The 14,801-nt window shown below is 46.7% G+C and overlaps 1 protein-coding gene across 2 annotated transcripts in view; it reads left to right on the top strand.

Moving 5' to 3' along the window:
- CLPTM1 (CLPTM1 regulator of GABA type A receptor forward trafficking) overlaps positions 1-14,801 on the top strand; it is a 55,105-nt gene that overhangs the window by 19,858 nt on the left and 20,446 nt on the right. For both annotated transcript variants that reach the window (XM_075914378.1, XM_075914379.1), the window contains exons 5-8: positions 189-306; positions 6,725-6,810; positions 11,000-11,120; positions 12,848-13,092. In XM_075914378.1, coding sequence (XP_075770493.1) covers positions 189-306; positions 6,725-6,810; positions 11,000-11,120; positions 12,848-13,092 — 570 coding nt within the window. The remainder of the gene's footprint in view (positions 1-188; positions 307-6,724; positions 6,811-10,999; positions 11,121-12,847; positions 13,093-14,801) is intronic.

Here is a 14,801-nt window from a genome sequence, read left to right as displayed (position 1 = left end):
GGCTCACAGGAGTGTAACAGATGCTGCTAGCTCCTCCAGAAGAGGAAGGCAGTGTCCCTCGAAATGATCGCGATGGATACTGTGCTTTTTGATGCATATTGCTCTGGATAGCTTTGGCAGTGCTTTTCATGGTTTTCCAGCACAGGGAACGAGGCAACTAACCATCCTCTTGGTGTGTCTAATTTCAGAGTGTGCAACATAATGGCTCCATGTACGTCCATGTGTATTTTACAAAGAGCGGCTTCCATCCTGATCCCAAACAGAAGAACTTGTACAGAAGACTCGCTACGGTTCACACATCACGAAGTAAGACAGCTTCTACTGGCATAGGTGGTGGGGTTCAATAGAGTTTATTTTCTTTGTTCTGGAGCATCAGGGATGGTCACGGCTGGAGATGGGACATTGGCTGGGGTGGGCCAGGGCTCTGGGATGTCACGTTCTTGCTCTCATGCTCAGGATTGAAATAGTCACTGTACGTGGGGTTGGGAAGGTATTTTCCTCAGGTCAGAGTGGCGGAAGTTTGGGGGGGGGGGCGGTTTGTTGGCTTGGCAGCATATGGGTACTGATCACTTGTCAAAATTAGATGGGTATGTGTCTCATAATCATTTCCCTGCCATTGTGGGAGGCTGTGGGCACTGGTTCTTGTTCCCTTCTGTTCTCTGCCTGTGGCACATAATAGTGGTCCTAAGGACATATAGTGTACCTAGCTTCTGTTTCTCTCGAAGTGGGAGATGGGAGGGATCACATGAGGATTACCTGTTGTGATCCTTCCTCCTGGGGCATCTGGTATTGGCCACTGTCGGCAGACAGGATACTGGGCTAGATGGACCTTTGGTCTGACCCAGTCTGGCCGTTCTTATGGTTTAGTCTCCAATGGGCTGTAATGCTTAGGCCTAATTTGGTGTTTGAGTTTAGTGTGTGGGTGCTGTTGGTGGCAAGTGATACACAGGAGGTCAGATGAAATGAGGTGGTGGTCCCTTCTGGCCTTAAATTCCATGCCTGCCTGATTATGCATATATTTTAGAGCCCTACCAAATTCAGGGTCCAGTTTGGTCAATTTAACAATCATGGAATTTTAAAACTGTAAATTTCACAATTTCAGCTATTTAAATCTGAAATCTCATGCTTCTGTAATTGTAGGCGTCCTCACCCACGAGTTGTAAGGGAGGTCACAAAGTCATTGTGCGGGTGTTGTGATTCTGTTACTCTACTTCCCGCTGCCTTTAGAAGTGGGCAGCTGGAAAGTGGCAGCTTCTGGCCGGGATCCCAGCTGAAGGCTGTGCCACTGCGAGCAGCAGTGCAGAAGTAAGGATGGCGTGGTGTGCTATTGCCACCTTTACCTCTATGCTACCACCACTCAGTGGCTGCCCATATCTGAATGTGCCCAGGAAGTCTCGCCCTGCAAGCTTCTCAGGATCCTCAGAACACATTTCACACCCCCTAGTTTGAGAACCTCTGTTTCTAAAGTGCACTTCCTTGCCATATATGTAATGTAGATTTCAAGGCCAAAAAGGACCAGTAATGTGGCTTCCTGTACAGCACAGGGCAGAGAACTTCTCCAATATTATGCTTTGAAGTAGAACATCCCTGATGTTAACAAAAATTCACTTTTGATTGAAAAATACCTAGAGTTGGAGAACTCACCATTTACCCTTACTGTTAAAAATGTGTACACATTCTTTCCAGTTTGAATTGTTCTAGCTTCAGCTTCTGCTATTGGGCTGTTCTGCTAGACTGAGCCCATTATCAAATATTCCTTATATAGGTATTTATAGACTGGAATCCAGTCATCCCTTAACCTTTCATTTGTTAAGCTAAATAGAATGAACTCCTTGAGTCTGACGCTATAAGGCATGTTTTCTAATACCTGAATCGTTTTCCATGACACTCTTCTGATGTCTCTCCAATTTATCAATATCCTTCTTGAATTGTGGACACCAGAATTGGACACAGGATTCCAGCAGTGGTCACATCAATGCCAAATAGAGATAAAAGAACCTCTCTACTTGCACTCGACAGTCCCATTTGTGTTTCCCAGGATTGCATTAGATCTTTCGGCCATCACATCGCACTGGGAGCTCACAATCAGCTGATTCTCTGTTATAACTTCCCATCTTTTTCATAGACTCATGGAACACTAGAACTGGAAGCGACCTCAAGAGGTCATTAAGTCCAGTCCCCTGCCCTCTCAGCAGGATCAAGCACCATCTAGATCATCCTTGATAGATGTCTGTCCAACTTGCTCTTAAATCTCTCCAGTGATAGACTCCATAACCTCACTAGGCAATTTATTCCAGTCTTTAACCACCCTGACAGTTAGGAAGTTTATCCTAATGTCCAACCTAAACCTCTCTTGCTGCAATTGAAGCCCATTGCTTCTTGTCCTAGCCTCAGAGTTGTTGCATCCCAAAATAGTTCCCCATTCTGTAAGTGTGACTTACATTCTTCTCTAGATGTAGATGTTTATCTGCATTAAAATTAATATCATTTGCTGGTGCCCAGCTGACTAAACAATCCAGATCTCTAAATCAGCAACCTGCCTCTTGCAGAACCCCATTAAAAACTCACCTGCTTGATGAGTCCCCTTGTGCAATTACTTTTAATCCATTTCAGGTATCATGTTCATTTTGTATCTTAGGTTTGAATGAAAATGGTGTACAATACTGAGTTAAATGCCTTACACATGTCTTAGTACAGCTGTTAATCTTTATCAAGTTAGGCTCTATTTCCCATAAACCCATGTAGATTGGTATTAATGAGTGCTTGCTCATGTCCATTCCGCTTAGGTGTGTGTGTGCTGGCTGCGCAGATGGTTGAAGAGCTTTCCCTCAGTGGTACCTGTTGGGCCATATGGGGAGCCCCCTAGAGTAGTGCTGCCATAGCATCACATATATTATACCCCTGCTGGCCCTCCTCCCCCTCAGTTCTTTATCTCCCCTGATGGTTCTTGGAATGTGCGGTATTCACACATTCTTAGTAGTTAGTTAGCACTTAATTGAGTCCCTTTGTTCCCTTCAAGTTGCTCTTCCTGTTAATGGTTCATTAAGTAGTTCAAGGTCTTGTGTTGGGTTGGGGTTTTCCCGCCCTTCCTGCCCTGTCCCATGCCAGGGCCTCATGTCGTTAAGCCCTGGGTGGACTGTGCTAAGCGTATGCCCTGTGATGACCCTCACGACTCGTGCTTGGGTGAAGCCCACATCCTGGCCGACTGCAAGATCTGACACGGTTCTAAGCTCCGGACTCAAGAGAATTCGCTCTTAAAAACACTCCTAGTGTGGTCAGCTCTTCACCCGGCCGCGCATGTGGCACCGGAGTCCCGCAGCACATCGCCCTCAGCATGGGAGGTTCCGGGAGTCTCACTGGCATCGAGGCGCCCTTCGGCCTGGCACTGCTCACAGTCACCGGTGTGCGGAAGTGCCTATGGACTGCTCGAGTAGTTGATGGAAATTCCATCGACTAATAATTGATAGTTAACATTTCTAGAATGGGTATGAGCAAGCACTCAAAGGAGGAAAAATGGTTACTTACCTTCGTAACTTGTTCTTCAAGATGTTGAGTCTATAATGTCAGTACCAGGCAAATTAATTGAAACTAGTATCATGAAAACTAGAATTATGCCATACTAATCTACTAGAGTTCTTTGAGGGGGTCAGCAAATGTGGACAAGGGGGATCCAGTGGATATAGTTTTCTTAGATTTCCAGAAAGCCTTCGACAAGGTCCCTCACCAAAGGCTCTTAAGGAAAGGAAGTTTTCATGGGATAAGAGCCTTTCATGGATTGTTTAAAAGATAGGAAATAAAGGGTAGTAATAAATGGTAAGTTTTCAGAGTGAAGAGAGGTAATTAGTAGGTCCCCAGAGGTCTGTCCTGGGACCCATCCTATTCAACTGGATCTGGAGAAAGGGGTAAACAGGAAGGTGGCAAAATTTGCAGATGATACTAAACTGCTTAAGATAGTTATGACCAAAGCAGACTGCGAAGTACTTCAAAAAGATCTCACCAAACTAAGTGATTGGGCAATGAAATGGCAAATGAAATTTAATGTTGATAAATGTAAAATAATGCACATGGGAAAAAATAATCCCAACTATACATACAACATAATGGGGACTATTTTAGCTACAATTTCTTGAGAGAGATCTTGGAGTCATTTTGAATGCAGCCTCTCTCCGAGTTACGAACGAGTTACAGACCAAACAGTTGGCCGTAACTCGAGTTGTTCGTAACTCGGACCCCACTGAGTTACATGCGACCACGCTGTTCATAAGAGCAGGTCACATTCGTAACTCAGGAACTGCCTTTACGACCGCTCCATGGGAGCTTTGGTCATAAGTGTGAACGGTAGTAACACGACAGTTTGCAACTCGGGGAGCGCCTGTAGTTCTCTGAAAACATCCACTCAGTGTGCAGCAGCAGTCCAAAAAGCAAACAATATTAGGAATCATTAAGAAAGGGCTAGAGAATAAGACAGAAAATACGTTATTCCCTCTATATAAAATCCTGGTAGGCTCACATATTGCATACGGTGCACAAATGTGGTTGCCTCATCCCAAAAATGATATATTGTCATTGGAGAAGTTTCAGAGAAGGACAACAAAAATGATTAAGGGTTTGGAACGCGTCCCATATGAAGAGAGATTAAAAATACTTGGACTTTACAGCTTAGAAAAGAGGAGACTAAGGGGGGTTATGATAGAGGTGTATAAAATCATGACTGGTGTGTAAAAAGTAAATAAGGAACAGTTATTTACTTGTTCCCATAACATAAGAACTAGGGGTCACCAAATAGGTAGCAGGTTTAAAACAAAAGGAAGTTTTTCTTCACACAGCACACAGTCAATGTGGAAGTCCTTGCTAAAGGATGTTGTGAAGAGTAGGACTTTAACAGGGTTCCAAAAAGAGCTAGACAAATTCATGGGTCCAGCAATGGCTATGAGCCAGGGTGGGTATAAGTGGTGTCCTTAGCTTCTGTTTGTCTGGAAATGGATAATAGGAGAGGGATCCTGTGATGATTACCTATGGGGTCACTCCCTCTGAGGCATTTGTCATTGTCCATAATTGGCAGACAGGATATTGGGCTTAGATGGACCTTTGGTCTGACCCAGTATGGCTGTTCTTATGTATGTTCTTGTGACTGTGCACCCCTGAACTGCAGCTGTGGGATGGAGTGGGGGTTCTGCCCTCTCCTGGGCAGAGATGCAGTCATTTCTCTGTTCCCTTGACTCAGGTTATTTTTACTATAGTCACAGTTGGATCACAGCCTCCCGGGGGTTTTTTGTTGGTTACATGCAAGATGTTATGGCTTTACTAAAAATAGCCCCGACAGAAATCGTAACCTGATTTATAAGTACCCTCTGGTGGAACAAAATTTCATCAGGCTTTGGACAAAGGTCTATCATAGTCAGGTGGCTGGCAGTTGCGAGCGAGCAATAAAGTATAATTTTTAAGTGATGAGGGTAATTAACCATTGGTACAGCTTCCAAGAGTTTTCGTGGATTCTCCATCCCCAACTCTTTAAATGAAGACTGGAATTAATTCAAGGGTATTTTATGGTCAGAGCTGAGATCACTCATCCCTTGTGGCTTTAAACTCTGATCTGTTAGACAGATTTTAATAAATGCTTTTTGGAAAGGGCCTTTAAAAAAAAATTGAAGAGATGGGTAACAACAAATGTAGAGGTTGACTTCTGGAGAATGGTAAGAGAAGCACATTTCTTAGGAGTCATGGAGAAGCTGGGGGGACCCTCAAGGGTTACAGAACAGTTGCATGGTATAAGTCAGAAGTGGGGGAGTGCAGTTTTGTGTTGGGAGTAGGGATGTAAAGGGCTAACCAGTGGGGGGTGTTCCAGCCCAGCCAGAGCACCCCGTTCCTCTCATGCGCAGTGCAGTGGGCTTGGCCCGGCCTCGCTGAAGTAGCCTCCTCCCACCATCCTGCATAGCTGGCTTGGCCCGGCCTGGCCAGAGCGCTGCATGGTGGGTTCAGCTCAGCCTGGCTGGAGCAGTCCTCTGCTCACCATACTTCACACTCTCGGCTCAGCCCTGCTGCTGGTGATGGGGTGGGCCCGCTCCAGCACGACGGGGCTATAGCAACTCCCTGCTGTGGTTAGCCTAGAGGCCGGCAAGATACAGCCTGCCAAGCCTTTTCATCCAGCCTGCGCCCTGCCCCTGTGGCACAGAGCAGGGGCGCTCAAAGTGGCTAGCTGCTCCCTGTAGTGCTCTGTGCTGTGGGAGGGAAGGAGAGGGTTCAGCATGCTGCCCCCACCCCGAGCAAAATCTCTCCGTTGTTATTGGCCAGGCTTTTCATTTGCCTGGCCAATGGTCCAGGTTACATCCAACTCCTGAGCTCAGGAAGGCCCATCAATAGTAGGGGTGCTGGTTTTGTAAATGTGGACCACAAGGGTGCAAATGCACCCCCTCCCCCACATGGTCCCCCAAGTAAGCTTGATCTGGCTGGGGGAAAGGCTGAAACTGATTTCCCAGTCCCACCCCTGGCCTTGTTCCTCGGGAAAAGAGGGAAAAATCAGCCTTCCCCTGGCTGGCCAGAATGAGTCCCATGAAGGACCATTGGGGGGTGCTTTCACCCCCTTTGCATACACGCCCTGCATACAGACCTGTCAGGAGAAACAGGAAGATGCTATTTGAAGTGGATCTGTTTTGGACAGCTGCTTCCTGATAAATGGAAGCACTCAGCCTTACTCAAGTCTGCCTGTCCCTCTCTTTTCGTCTAGTGATAAATAAATATAAACGTCGACGGTTCCAGAAAACCAAGAATCTTCTGACAGGGGAGACGGAAGCTGATCCAGAAATGATAAAGGTAAGTAACTGCTTTCCTCGCTAAGCAAGGCCCCCGGCTTCTCTCTCTCCTCTGCTTCCCCACCCAGGCACCTTTTCACCAGGAAGATGGCTGCTGGGAGAGAAATGTACTTTGCTAGCATGGCTTTCGCCTCTCTGCAGTCATGCCCTAACTTTTCCTTCAAGAGAATAGGATCAGGGCCGTCCTAACCCCCAAAACAGATTACACAGCTGAGTAGGGCACCCACAAATTTGGGGCTCCACTGGGTTCTGCCTCTTCCTATCCGTGCTCTGTGGCTCTGCTTCTCTCCAGAGAGGATCTAGTTAACATTAAGTGAAGAAGCCTGTCAGACCTACTATTAGCAGAACATTGAACCTATGAATTGGGGGTCAGGCAACCTTTTCAAACCCAAGAGCCAAACTACATCAAAATTCAGAACAAGTATGGGTACAGGAGAGTCAGAGGGTTTGGATATGGGGGAGGGGGGCAGAGGGTTGGGGAAGGGAGGGGTTGGAGTGCCAGAGGCAGGCTCTGGCTAGGAGGCGCTTACCAGCAGAAACCTGTCTGCGGCAGGCTGCTTGCAACTCCGCTTAGCTCTGCTCCAGGCATGAGAAGGAAGAAAAGGGGGAGGTGGGATGAGGAGGAAGGGAGAAAGCTTCCTATACTGCCCCAGCTCCCAGCAAAAATTCTCAGCTGCTATTGGCTGGAAACTGAGAGGTTGGCCAGTGGGAGCTAAGAGATTTTGCGAGGAACAGCATGAGAAGTCTCCCTCTTCCCTCCCGAGCCCTACCGAGCAGAGGACAGCTGGCTTTTTAAAAGGTAAAATGATCTCTGCCTAAGGGTTCCGGTGAGGTGGCAGCAAGCTGGATCGAGTGGCTTGGCGAACCAGATTTGGCCCGCTGGCAGCCTCTTGCCCACCCCTGGCCTGCGGGACCTTAGTTTAAAATTTGCTTAAAAATATTTCAGTAGTGTGTTGGTGAAGATTATAAAATTCACATCTCTAAAAGATCATTCCCCCAATCCTCAGGTTGCCATTGGGCATAGTTTAATAGTGCATATACATCTTACAGACAGCCCTGAATAAATAGTACTGCATATAAATCTTAGACAACCCTGATGGTCAGGATCTTGGGTGGGTTGCAATGATGGAGAGATTACGTTGACATAAAGCATTTCACAAGAAAGCCATGAAGCCAGAGGATCAGTAAAACACATGGTTAAAATATTTCAAAGTACATCAAAACTCCCTTGCAGAACCTGAGCACCTGCAGAATATCAAATTCCAGGTGTCTTCCACCCAGGAATTAGCTGCTGTGGTACAAGTTAGACTGATTTAAATCAAAACCATTCAGTCACCAACTTTAATCATGATTTAAATCAGCAAGCAGGAAACCTGAGTTCAGGTTATCCGTTTCAGTGTTTTTTTACTTGTACGTTTTAGTTCTTTTTCTGGAAAAAGATGATCTAATTGGTTGGGAGCCATTAATGCATGTTGACTTGTCTGTACACTACATTTGATATATTTTGCTAACTAGGAAGAAACACTGTATCTGTACACATAGCTTTTAGCATTGTGTAGCTTAACATACATTTCTCTCTTGCACTTTTCATTCTGTTAGGAAGCAAACATAATAAATGCTTCATTATTTGATTACTTTTTTAAAACCATAATTTGTTGAGCTCTGTTATTGGAATTCAATTAAAAATGCAAAACCAGCATTTTAAATGAACCTAAATTAGTGGGATGCATAAGGGGAAATAAATTTATTTTAAACATGTTTTGCATTTAAAGCTGATTTATTCAACAAAAGTAGTGTCAGTGGTATGTTAATGCTACTATTACAGCAACTTTTTAGTTAGTCACTTGAATTGATTGTTCCTGGTCATCATCTCTTCAGGATTTTGGAACTAGTAAATCTCATCCTTTCACCCTCATTTTTATTCATAGATTGGAAGAGGCAAACAAGCTTTCCTGCTTTTTCAACTCATAATTTCAAACGTTTTATTTTTAAAAGAAATTAGCATTTTTGTTTGTTTTTAAATAAATCCTCCCGGTATCCCTTTGTTTGCTGTGGGGTTAACTTTTTCCTCAACCAGCGGGAAGAACTACTTCGACTCTGTGGTGAATAAGTCCAAAATGTTCTCAGTGTTTGTTGGTTCACCCTTCTTGATCCTTAGTTTCTGTGGAATTCTCCTACCTACCTGGGTTGCTACTTTGTTCCTTCTCCTTAATGAACTATTACCTTGTTCTCCCTTTGTATTGATACAAGATTGTCCTTCACCTCTTTATCCAGCAATCACATGGAGGGTAGGAGGGGGCTCTGTCCACCCTGGCTCTTTCAGTCAGCTGTACACTTGCTGTATCACTTCCCTTTCTGCCTCTCCTGTGGAACTCCCCTCTTTGCTTCAGCTCTCTAGCCCTGTGACAGAGCAGCCTGTGATGGAGAAGAGCCCCAGGCAGAGCACTGTTAACCCTTTAACTTGGAAGGGGAGCCCAGTTAAACCCTCTGTTGCAAATCTGAGTATGATGGAAGAGAGACAGCAGACATAGTGCTCTCACATCCAAAGGCCTGTGTCTCGCTCCTCTGAGCCAGGACAACCCAGTGCTCTTTACCAGTGGGTGCTGGACTAGATCACAGGTGCTTCTGAGTTGCAGCCTCAGGAAGCATTAGAAGCCACCCTGCGATGATCTAATCCTTGTTTGCTTGCCTGTGGCTGGCTGATGCTGACCACTTCAGGGGCAGGGGGACAACTCCAAGCTCTGAGCGTTCATAAATCTGACTGCTAGAAGCTGGGACTGAGATGGATTGCTCAATAAATTGTCCTGTTTGGCATTATCAGAAGACAGGATAGTGGGCTAGAGTTGGATCATTGGTCTGTCCTGGTCTAGTCAATTTTATGTTCTTGTGTTAATCGTTAGCTCCCTCTTGGCTGGAGGAGAGCAAAGGTGGCAAGAACAAGACACACAAGCCCATGGGTGAGGGGAAAACTGATGGACAGTTGAAGGGGTTGATTGGCTGAAGTGAGACACATGGAGCCAAAGGCCTACCACGTGAGTTCCCAAGTGCATACTCTGACCTGGTTCAAAAATCTTCAGTTTGGGCTGGATCTGGTCTGTCAAAGTGGTGCCTTTGGAAGGGTTAGTAACTAGCATTATGAAGATCCTTGCTACCTAAAACCTAAGAGAACAAATCAAGTTTTAATGGGGTTGTACATTGTCAAAAAATTTCCTAGTTTTGTTGCATAAAAGATTCATAAATGTACTTGTGCGCACGCCCATCTGTGTGACTGACAGATTTATTTATCACCAGATGCATCTGACAACGTGGATCTTTGCCCACGAAAGCTTATGCCAAGATAAATATGTTAGTCTTTAAGATGCCACACGATTTCTCTAATCTGTCTGCATCTTCCTATATTTGTCCTAGTTCTAGGTGAAAATGTCTTTCCCTTTGCTTCCCTCAGTTCTAAACACCTCAGGTCCTTTCACCCCTGTCAGGTGGTGTCTCTAGTAAGGATGTAAAAGATTAGTCAACTATCCGATAAGCAAATGCTTATTGGATAGTATTTTGACTAGTCGATATCCCCCCTAAGATAGAGGCAGCAAAGGGGGGGAGGAAAGGAGTACTTCCAAGTGTCAGCGCTCCTAGGTGGTTTTTCAAAGGGGTAGGTGCTGTCGCCTCTGTGGTGATTCAAAGGGGTAGCTGTGGACCCTGGGGTCATCTAGAGAGTCCCCAGCTGATGCTGGGTTCTTAGCTGCATGCAGTGTAGCATGGAGCCTGGGAGTCCTGCAGGGGACTCTTGTGCATTTCAAAGGAGGCACCCGCTTGCAGCCCGGAGTCAGTGGGACGTCCCACTGGCCCTGGACTGTACGCAGAGTTCCGCATTCCTCCTTCCTCTCGGGGGGGGGGCTCTTGTACATTTCAAAGGAGGAATGCGGAAGTGCCTATCAACTAACTGATTAATTGATGGAAATTCCATCAACTAGTCATTTAACTGCATTTTAACATCCTTACTCTCTAGCTGTGTTGTGAAAATTGTCTTTAACTATGTGGTCTTTCCTCAGCACCAAATTCAAAATTATCTGTAGTTCCCAAATGTAATGAGCTACAATGGCTATATTTATAAATGTGGCGTCCTCTCACTATGACTAGAGCAATGAAATGCCCTGGCACCCCATACCAAATGCGACTTTATGTTCTTATTGCAGAGAGCAGAAGACTTTGGCCCTGTGGAGGTGATCTCACATTGGCACCCTAATCTCACCATCAACATAGTGGATGATCATACTCCCTGGGTGAAGGGTAGTGTGCCACCGCCTCTGGACCAGTGTAAGAACTTTGGATGTGCCAGCACTTCCTGATCTCTGAGGGCTGGTCTACACTGCGGGAGTAGATTGATCTGAGTTCTGCAACTTCAGCTACGTCAATAACATAGCTAAAGTCAACGTGCAGAGAGCTATACTGCAGTGTATCCCTGAGTGCCCCTTGTGCGTCTCCTTCTGGTGACATACCAGAGTCCATGCATGTCATCAGCTGTCAGTGTTCAAATTTATACTAGACTTGATGAATCAAACCCGCTAAATTGATCGCTGCTGGGAAGAACTGTAATGGGAGTAGATGGGGAGACAACTACAAGATCCAGATGGATCAGCTGTTCTGGGAGCTAAAGAACACAGCCCAAAATAGCATTTCTTCTCGTATTTGCCCAGTTTGGGGCACTTGTTGGAGCCCAGTAATTGCATGAGAGTGGAATTGATTGTCTCCCCTCTGGACTAGCTTATTTTCTTCAGTGTACTTGTGGGTTGGGCAGTTGATGGCTTGGAGAGTGGAATATTAGAGACCTCACTTCTAGTTCAGGAGTATAAATTCCTCCAAAGTTGGCAGTAACTAAATTGTTACCATCTCATCACTGCCTTGTGAATAAGCTTGGAAGGACTGGATTTTCAACAGTAAATGTTGGTAAATACTGATTTCACTGTACATACAAACACATCCCCTAACAGAAAACTATTTCCATCAGTTATGACCAATGTTAAGCAAGCAAAATAAGAAAAATGCCAATTGAAAACTTGAGTCCAACCTTAATGTGCATAGAGTGTTATATAATGCCAACATTAGTGGAGGTAGCACAGGGTGCTTTTTAGGGATCTTTAACTTATCAACATCTGTCATTAAATAATTGCCAGACATGTCCCTCCATAATGTTTGCAGCTACGGAAAATTAAATGGATAAAAATTGGATAAATGCCCAAAGAAATAAGCAGCCGTGTCTAAATTATTTTAAGAAAATGCAAATTGAATTCTGCCAAGCCTACTTACAGGAAGTGAGTTAATGGCTTCAGTGCACAGTCTGAGCCAGGCATCGAGTGCCAAAAAAACAAACAAATTTCACCCCTGTGATTGGGTCCCCATGTTGCCTGGCTCTGTGGTGACACAGTATTGAGTGGACTAAACTCTCACCAGGTGGCCCCCTAAGTAAGGACTCTGATGCGTTGTCAGGGAAGGATGTATGAGGCAAACTTTCCCCGCTGCTCTCCACATGCTGCATGTTTTGTGGCTAAAGGAACATCCGCCTCCAGTGTGGTTAGACTGGCACTATCCATCAGCTTGTGATTCAAATCACAAGTGCTCTTTAAAAGAAACTTAGCTGGCACCATAAACTCCAGTTTGAGAGATGGGGATTCTGCCTGGTTTCCCAGCCACTGTTAGTTGGATGCTGGCAGAGCACTTTCAGCACCTGTGCCTGAGCACAGTCAGTAATGCACACAGAGGGAATGGGTTTGAGCTCTGTGCAAGGCAGCACTGTATCTAGTTAGGCACTGAGAAAAGTGCTACACACTCCCATCCCTCTGTGGAAAAGCAAGTTCCTGCGCACGCCCCCCCACCCCATTCAGTGCTTGGAGTACTCTGCATGCTACAAGAGCTGGCGTCTGCCCTGTGGTTGCGGGATGAGCTGGGTGCCCATCGTTGTCTGTGACTGAAGGTGGCTGTTGTTGTGCTATCCATTCCTGTTGGCTCTCTCAGGCCTGTCTCCGTGCTCTCTCCCATTGCTACAGACGTGAAGTTTGATGCAGTCAGTGGCGACTACTATCCCATCCTCTACTTCAACGACTACTGGAACCTGCAGAAGGATTACTTCCCCGTCAACGAGACCGTGGAGCGCCTGCCTTTCCGCCTCTCGTTCTGCCCGCTCTCGCTGTGGCGCTGGCAGCTCTATGCAGCGCAGAGCAGCAAGTCCCCGTGGAACTTCCTGGGAGAAGACTTGTACGAGCAGTCGGACGAGGAGCAGGACTCTGTAAAGGTCAGGCAGCCATGGCGAATCAGCTCGGGGTGGGTTTTCTCCAGCTTTGCTTTTGGTGGGTTCCTCTTTCTGCCGTTTTCTGTAGAAGTCCCACAGGGCTGTCCTGGGCTCTCTGACTGGGATCTCATCCACTCACACAGCTTCACCTGCTATCCCTATGTAGATGACACCCAACTCTACCTCTCCACTTCTGGCCTGTCTCCTTCCCTCCAGTCCCGTCTGGGCCTGACTTCCCAGTAGCTCTTCATTTCATGCAGTCAGCTCAATTTTAACATACCCAGACCTGAGCTGCTGGGATAAAAGTTTCAAAAGACTGAGTCACGTAGAAGCCTAACTGCCAAATGGCAAAATCACTTCTGAAAATGGCCCCGAAGTCATTCAGGCACTAAATGACCTACCCCCTGCTGACCCCGCCTCCTCTGGCCCAGCAATCACCACCCTTTGGGAGCCTTTTCAATCTTCTTTCCCTATCAAATTGGAGCAGTCTCTGGATCGTGCTGCTGTGTTCTCCACACGTCTGGAAAATCCATTTCTAGCCAGTGTTCTCTGTAAGCTGGGTGCTTGTGCAGCTGCTCAGGAGAGATTCCAATGCCATCAGCTAATTGGCGGAGCACTCACAGCTGGGTTTTGTGTTTCTACTGGTGGTGCACATGCCTTGATGTGCATCCAAAATTATTCCACACATGGATAGAGAAAATCCAGGCATTGATGGAAAAGATTAAGCCAGTGATCTCCAGCCTTTTTAAGCATGAGATCACTTTTTGAATTTAAGTGCAATCCGAGGTCTACCTCAAACCCATATACCCTTGTCCTGCCTCCTTTGTGCCCCATATCCAAGACCCCCCTACTCACTCCATCCTCCCTCACTTTCACCAGGCAGGCACAGCAGGTTGGGGTGCAGGCTCTGGCCTTGGATTAAGGGATTTAGTGTGAGATGGGCTCTGAGCTGACTTTGGAGCAGGCAGTTGAGGTGCCGGAGGTGGTTGTAGGTGCAGACTCTGGGATGGCAATGGATGCAGGAGTGCTTAGGGCTTGGGGTGTAGGAGGGGGTTCATGACTGGGGCAGGGTTTCAGGATGTGGGCTCAGACAGGGCACTGCTGACCTCAGGTGGCTCCTGGGTGGTGGTGCATTGGGGCTAAGGCAGGCTCACCCCTGCCCTGGCCCTGTACCACTCCCAAAAGCAGCCAGCAAACTCCATCCCAAGTCCTGTTGTGTCCCCTCTCTGCTCTGTGGAGACAGGATACAGGGTCGGAGGGGGGCACCTTGACATCAGCACCCCTCCCCTCCCTGCCCTGCACAGCAAGCAGGAGGCTCCTAGGGGTGGGGGGAAGACAGCTACAAGGCACAGGGCAGGAGATGTGCAGCAGTAGGGGGAGGGGCAGCTGAAGTGCTGTCACTTGACAGCCTCTTGGCCAAACCAGTCAAGGTCACCTGCCAGAAGCTTCAAGATCTACCTGTAGATCCCCATGTACTGGTTGGTGACCACTGGATTAAGGGAACATCGGTGCCACCTTCTGGTCCTGCAGCTTGCCCAAGTCTCTTTGGCCTCCTGTTGTAACTCTTTCCTTCTCTGCCCAGCTTTCTTCTTTGGCATAGAGTCAGCCGCCCTGGTTTCAGGAAGTGCTCCAAGTATGTTCATACCCAGTCTTGAGCTGGCCTCAGTAAGGAGAGAGGTTTCTATGAGCACGCCTTGCCTGGAGAGGAAATC

Source organism: Pelodiscus sinensis, chromosome 33 (assembly GCF_049634645.1).
Source record: "Pelodiscus sinensis isolate JC-2024 chromosome 33, ASM4963464v1, whole genome shotgun sequence".
Taxonomy (NCBI): Eukaryota; Metazoa; Chordata; order Testudines; family Trionychidae; genus Pelodiscus; species Pelodiscus sinensis.
This window is presented reverse-complemented; position numbering and strand designations above follow the sequence as displayed.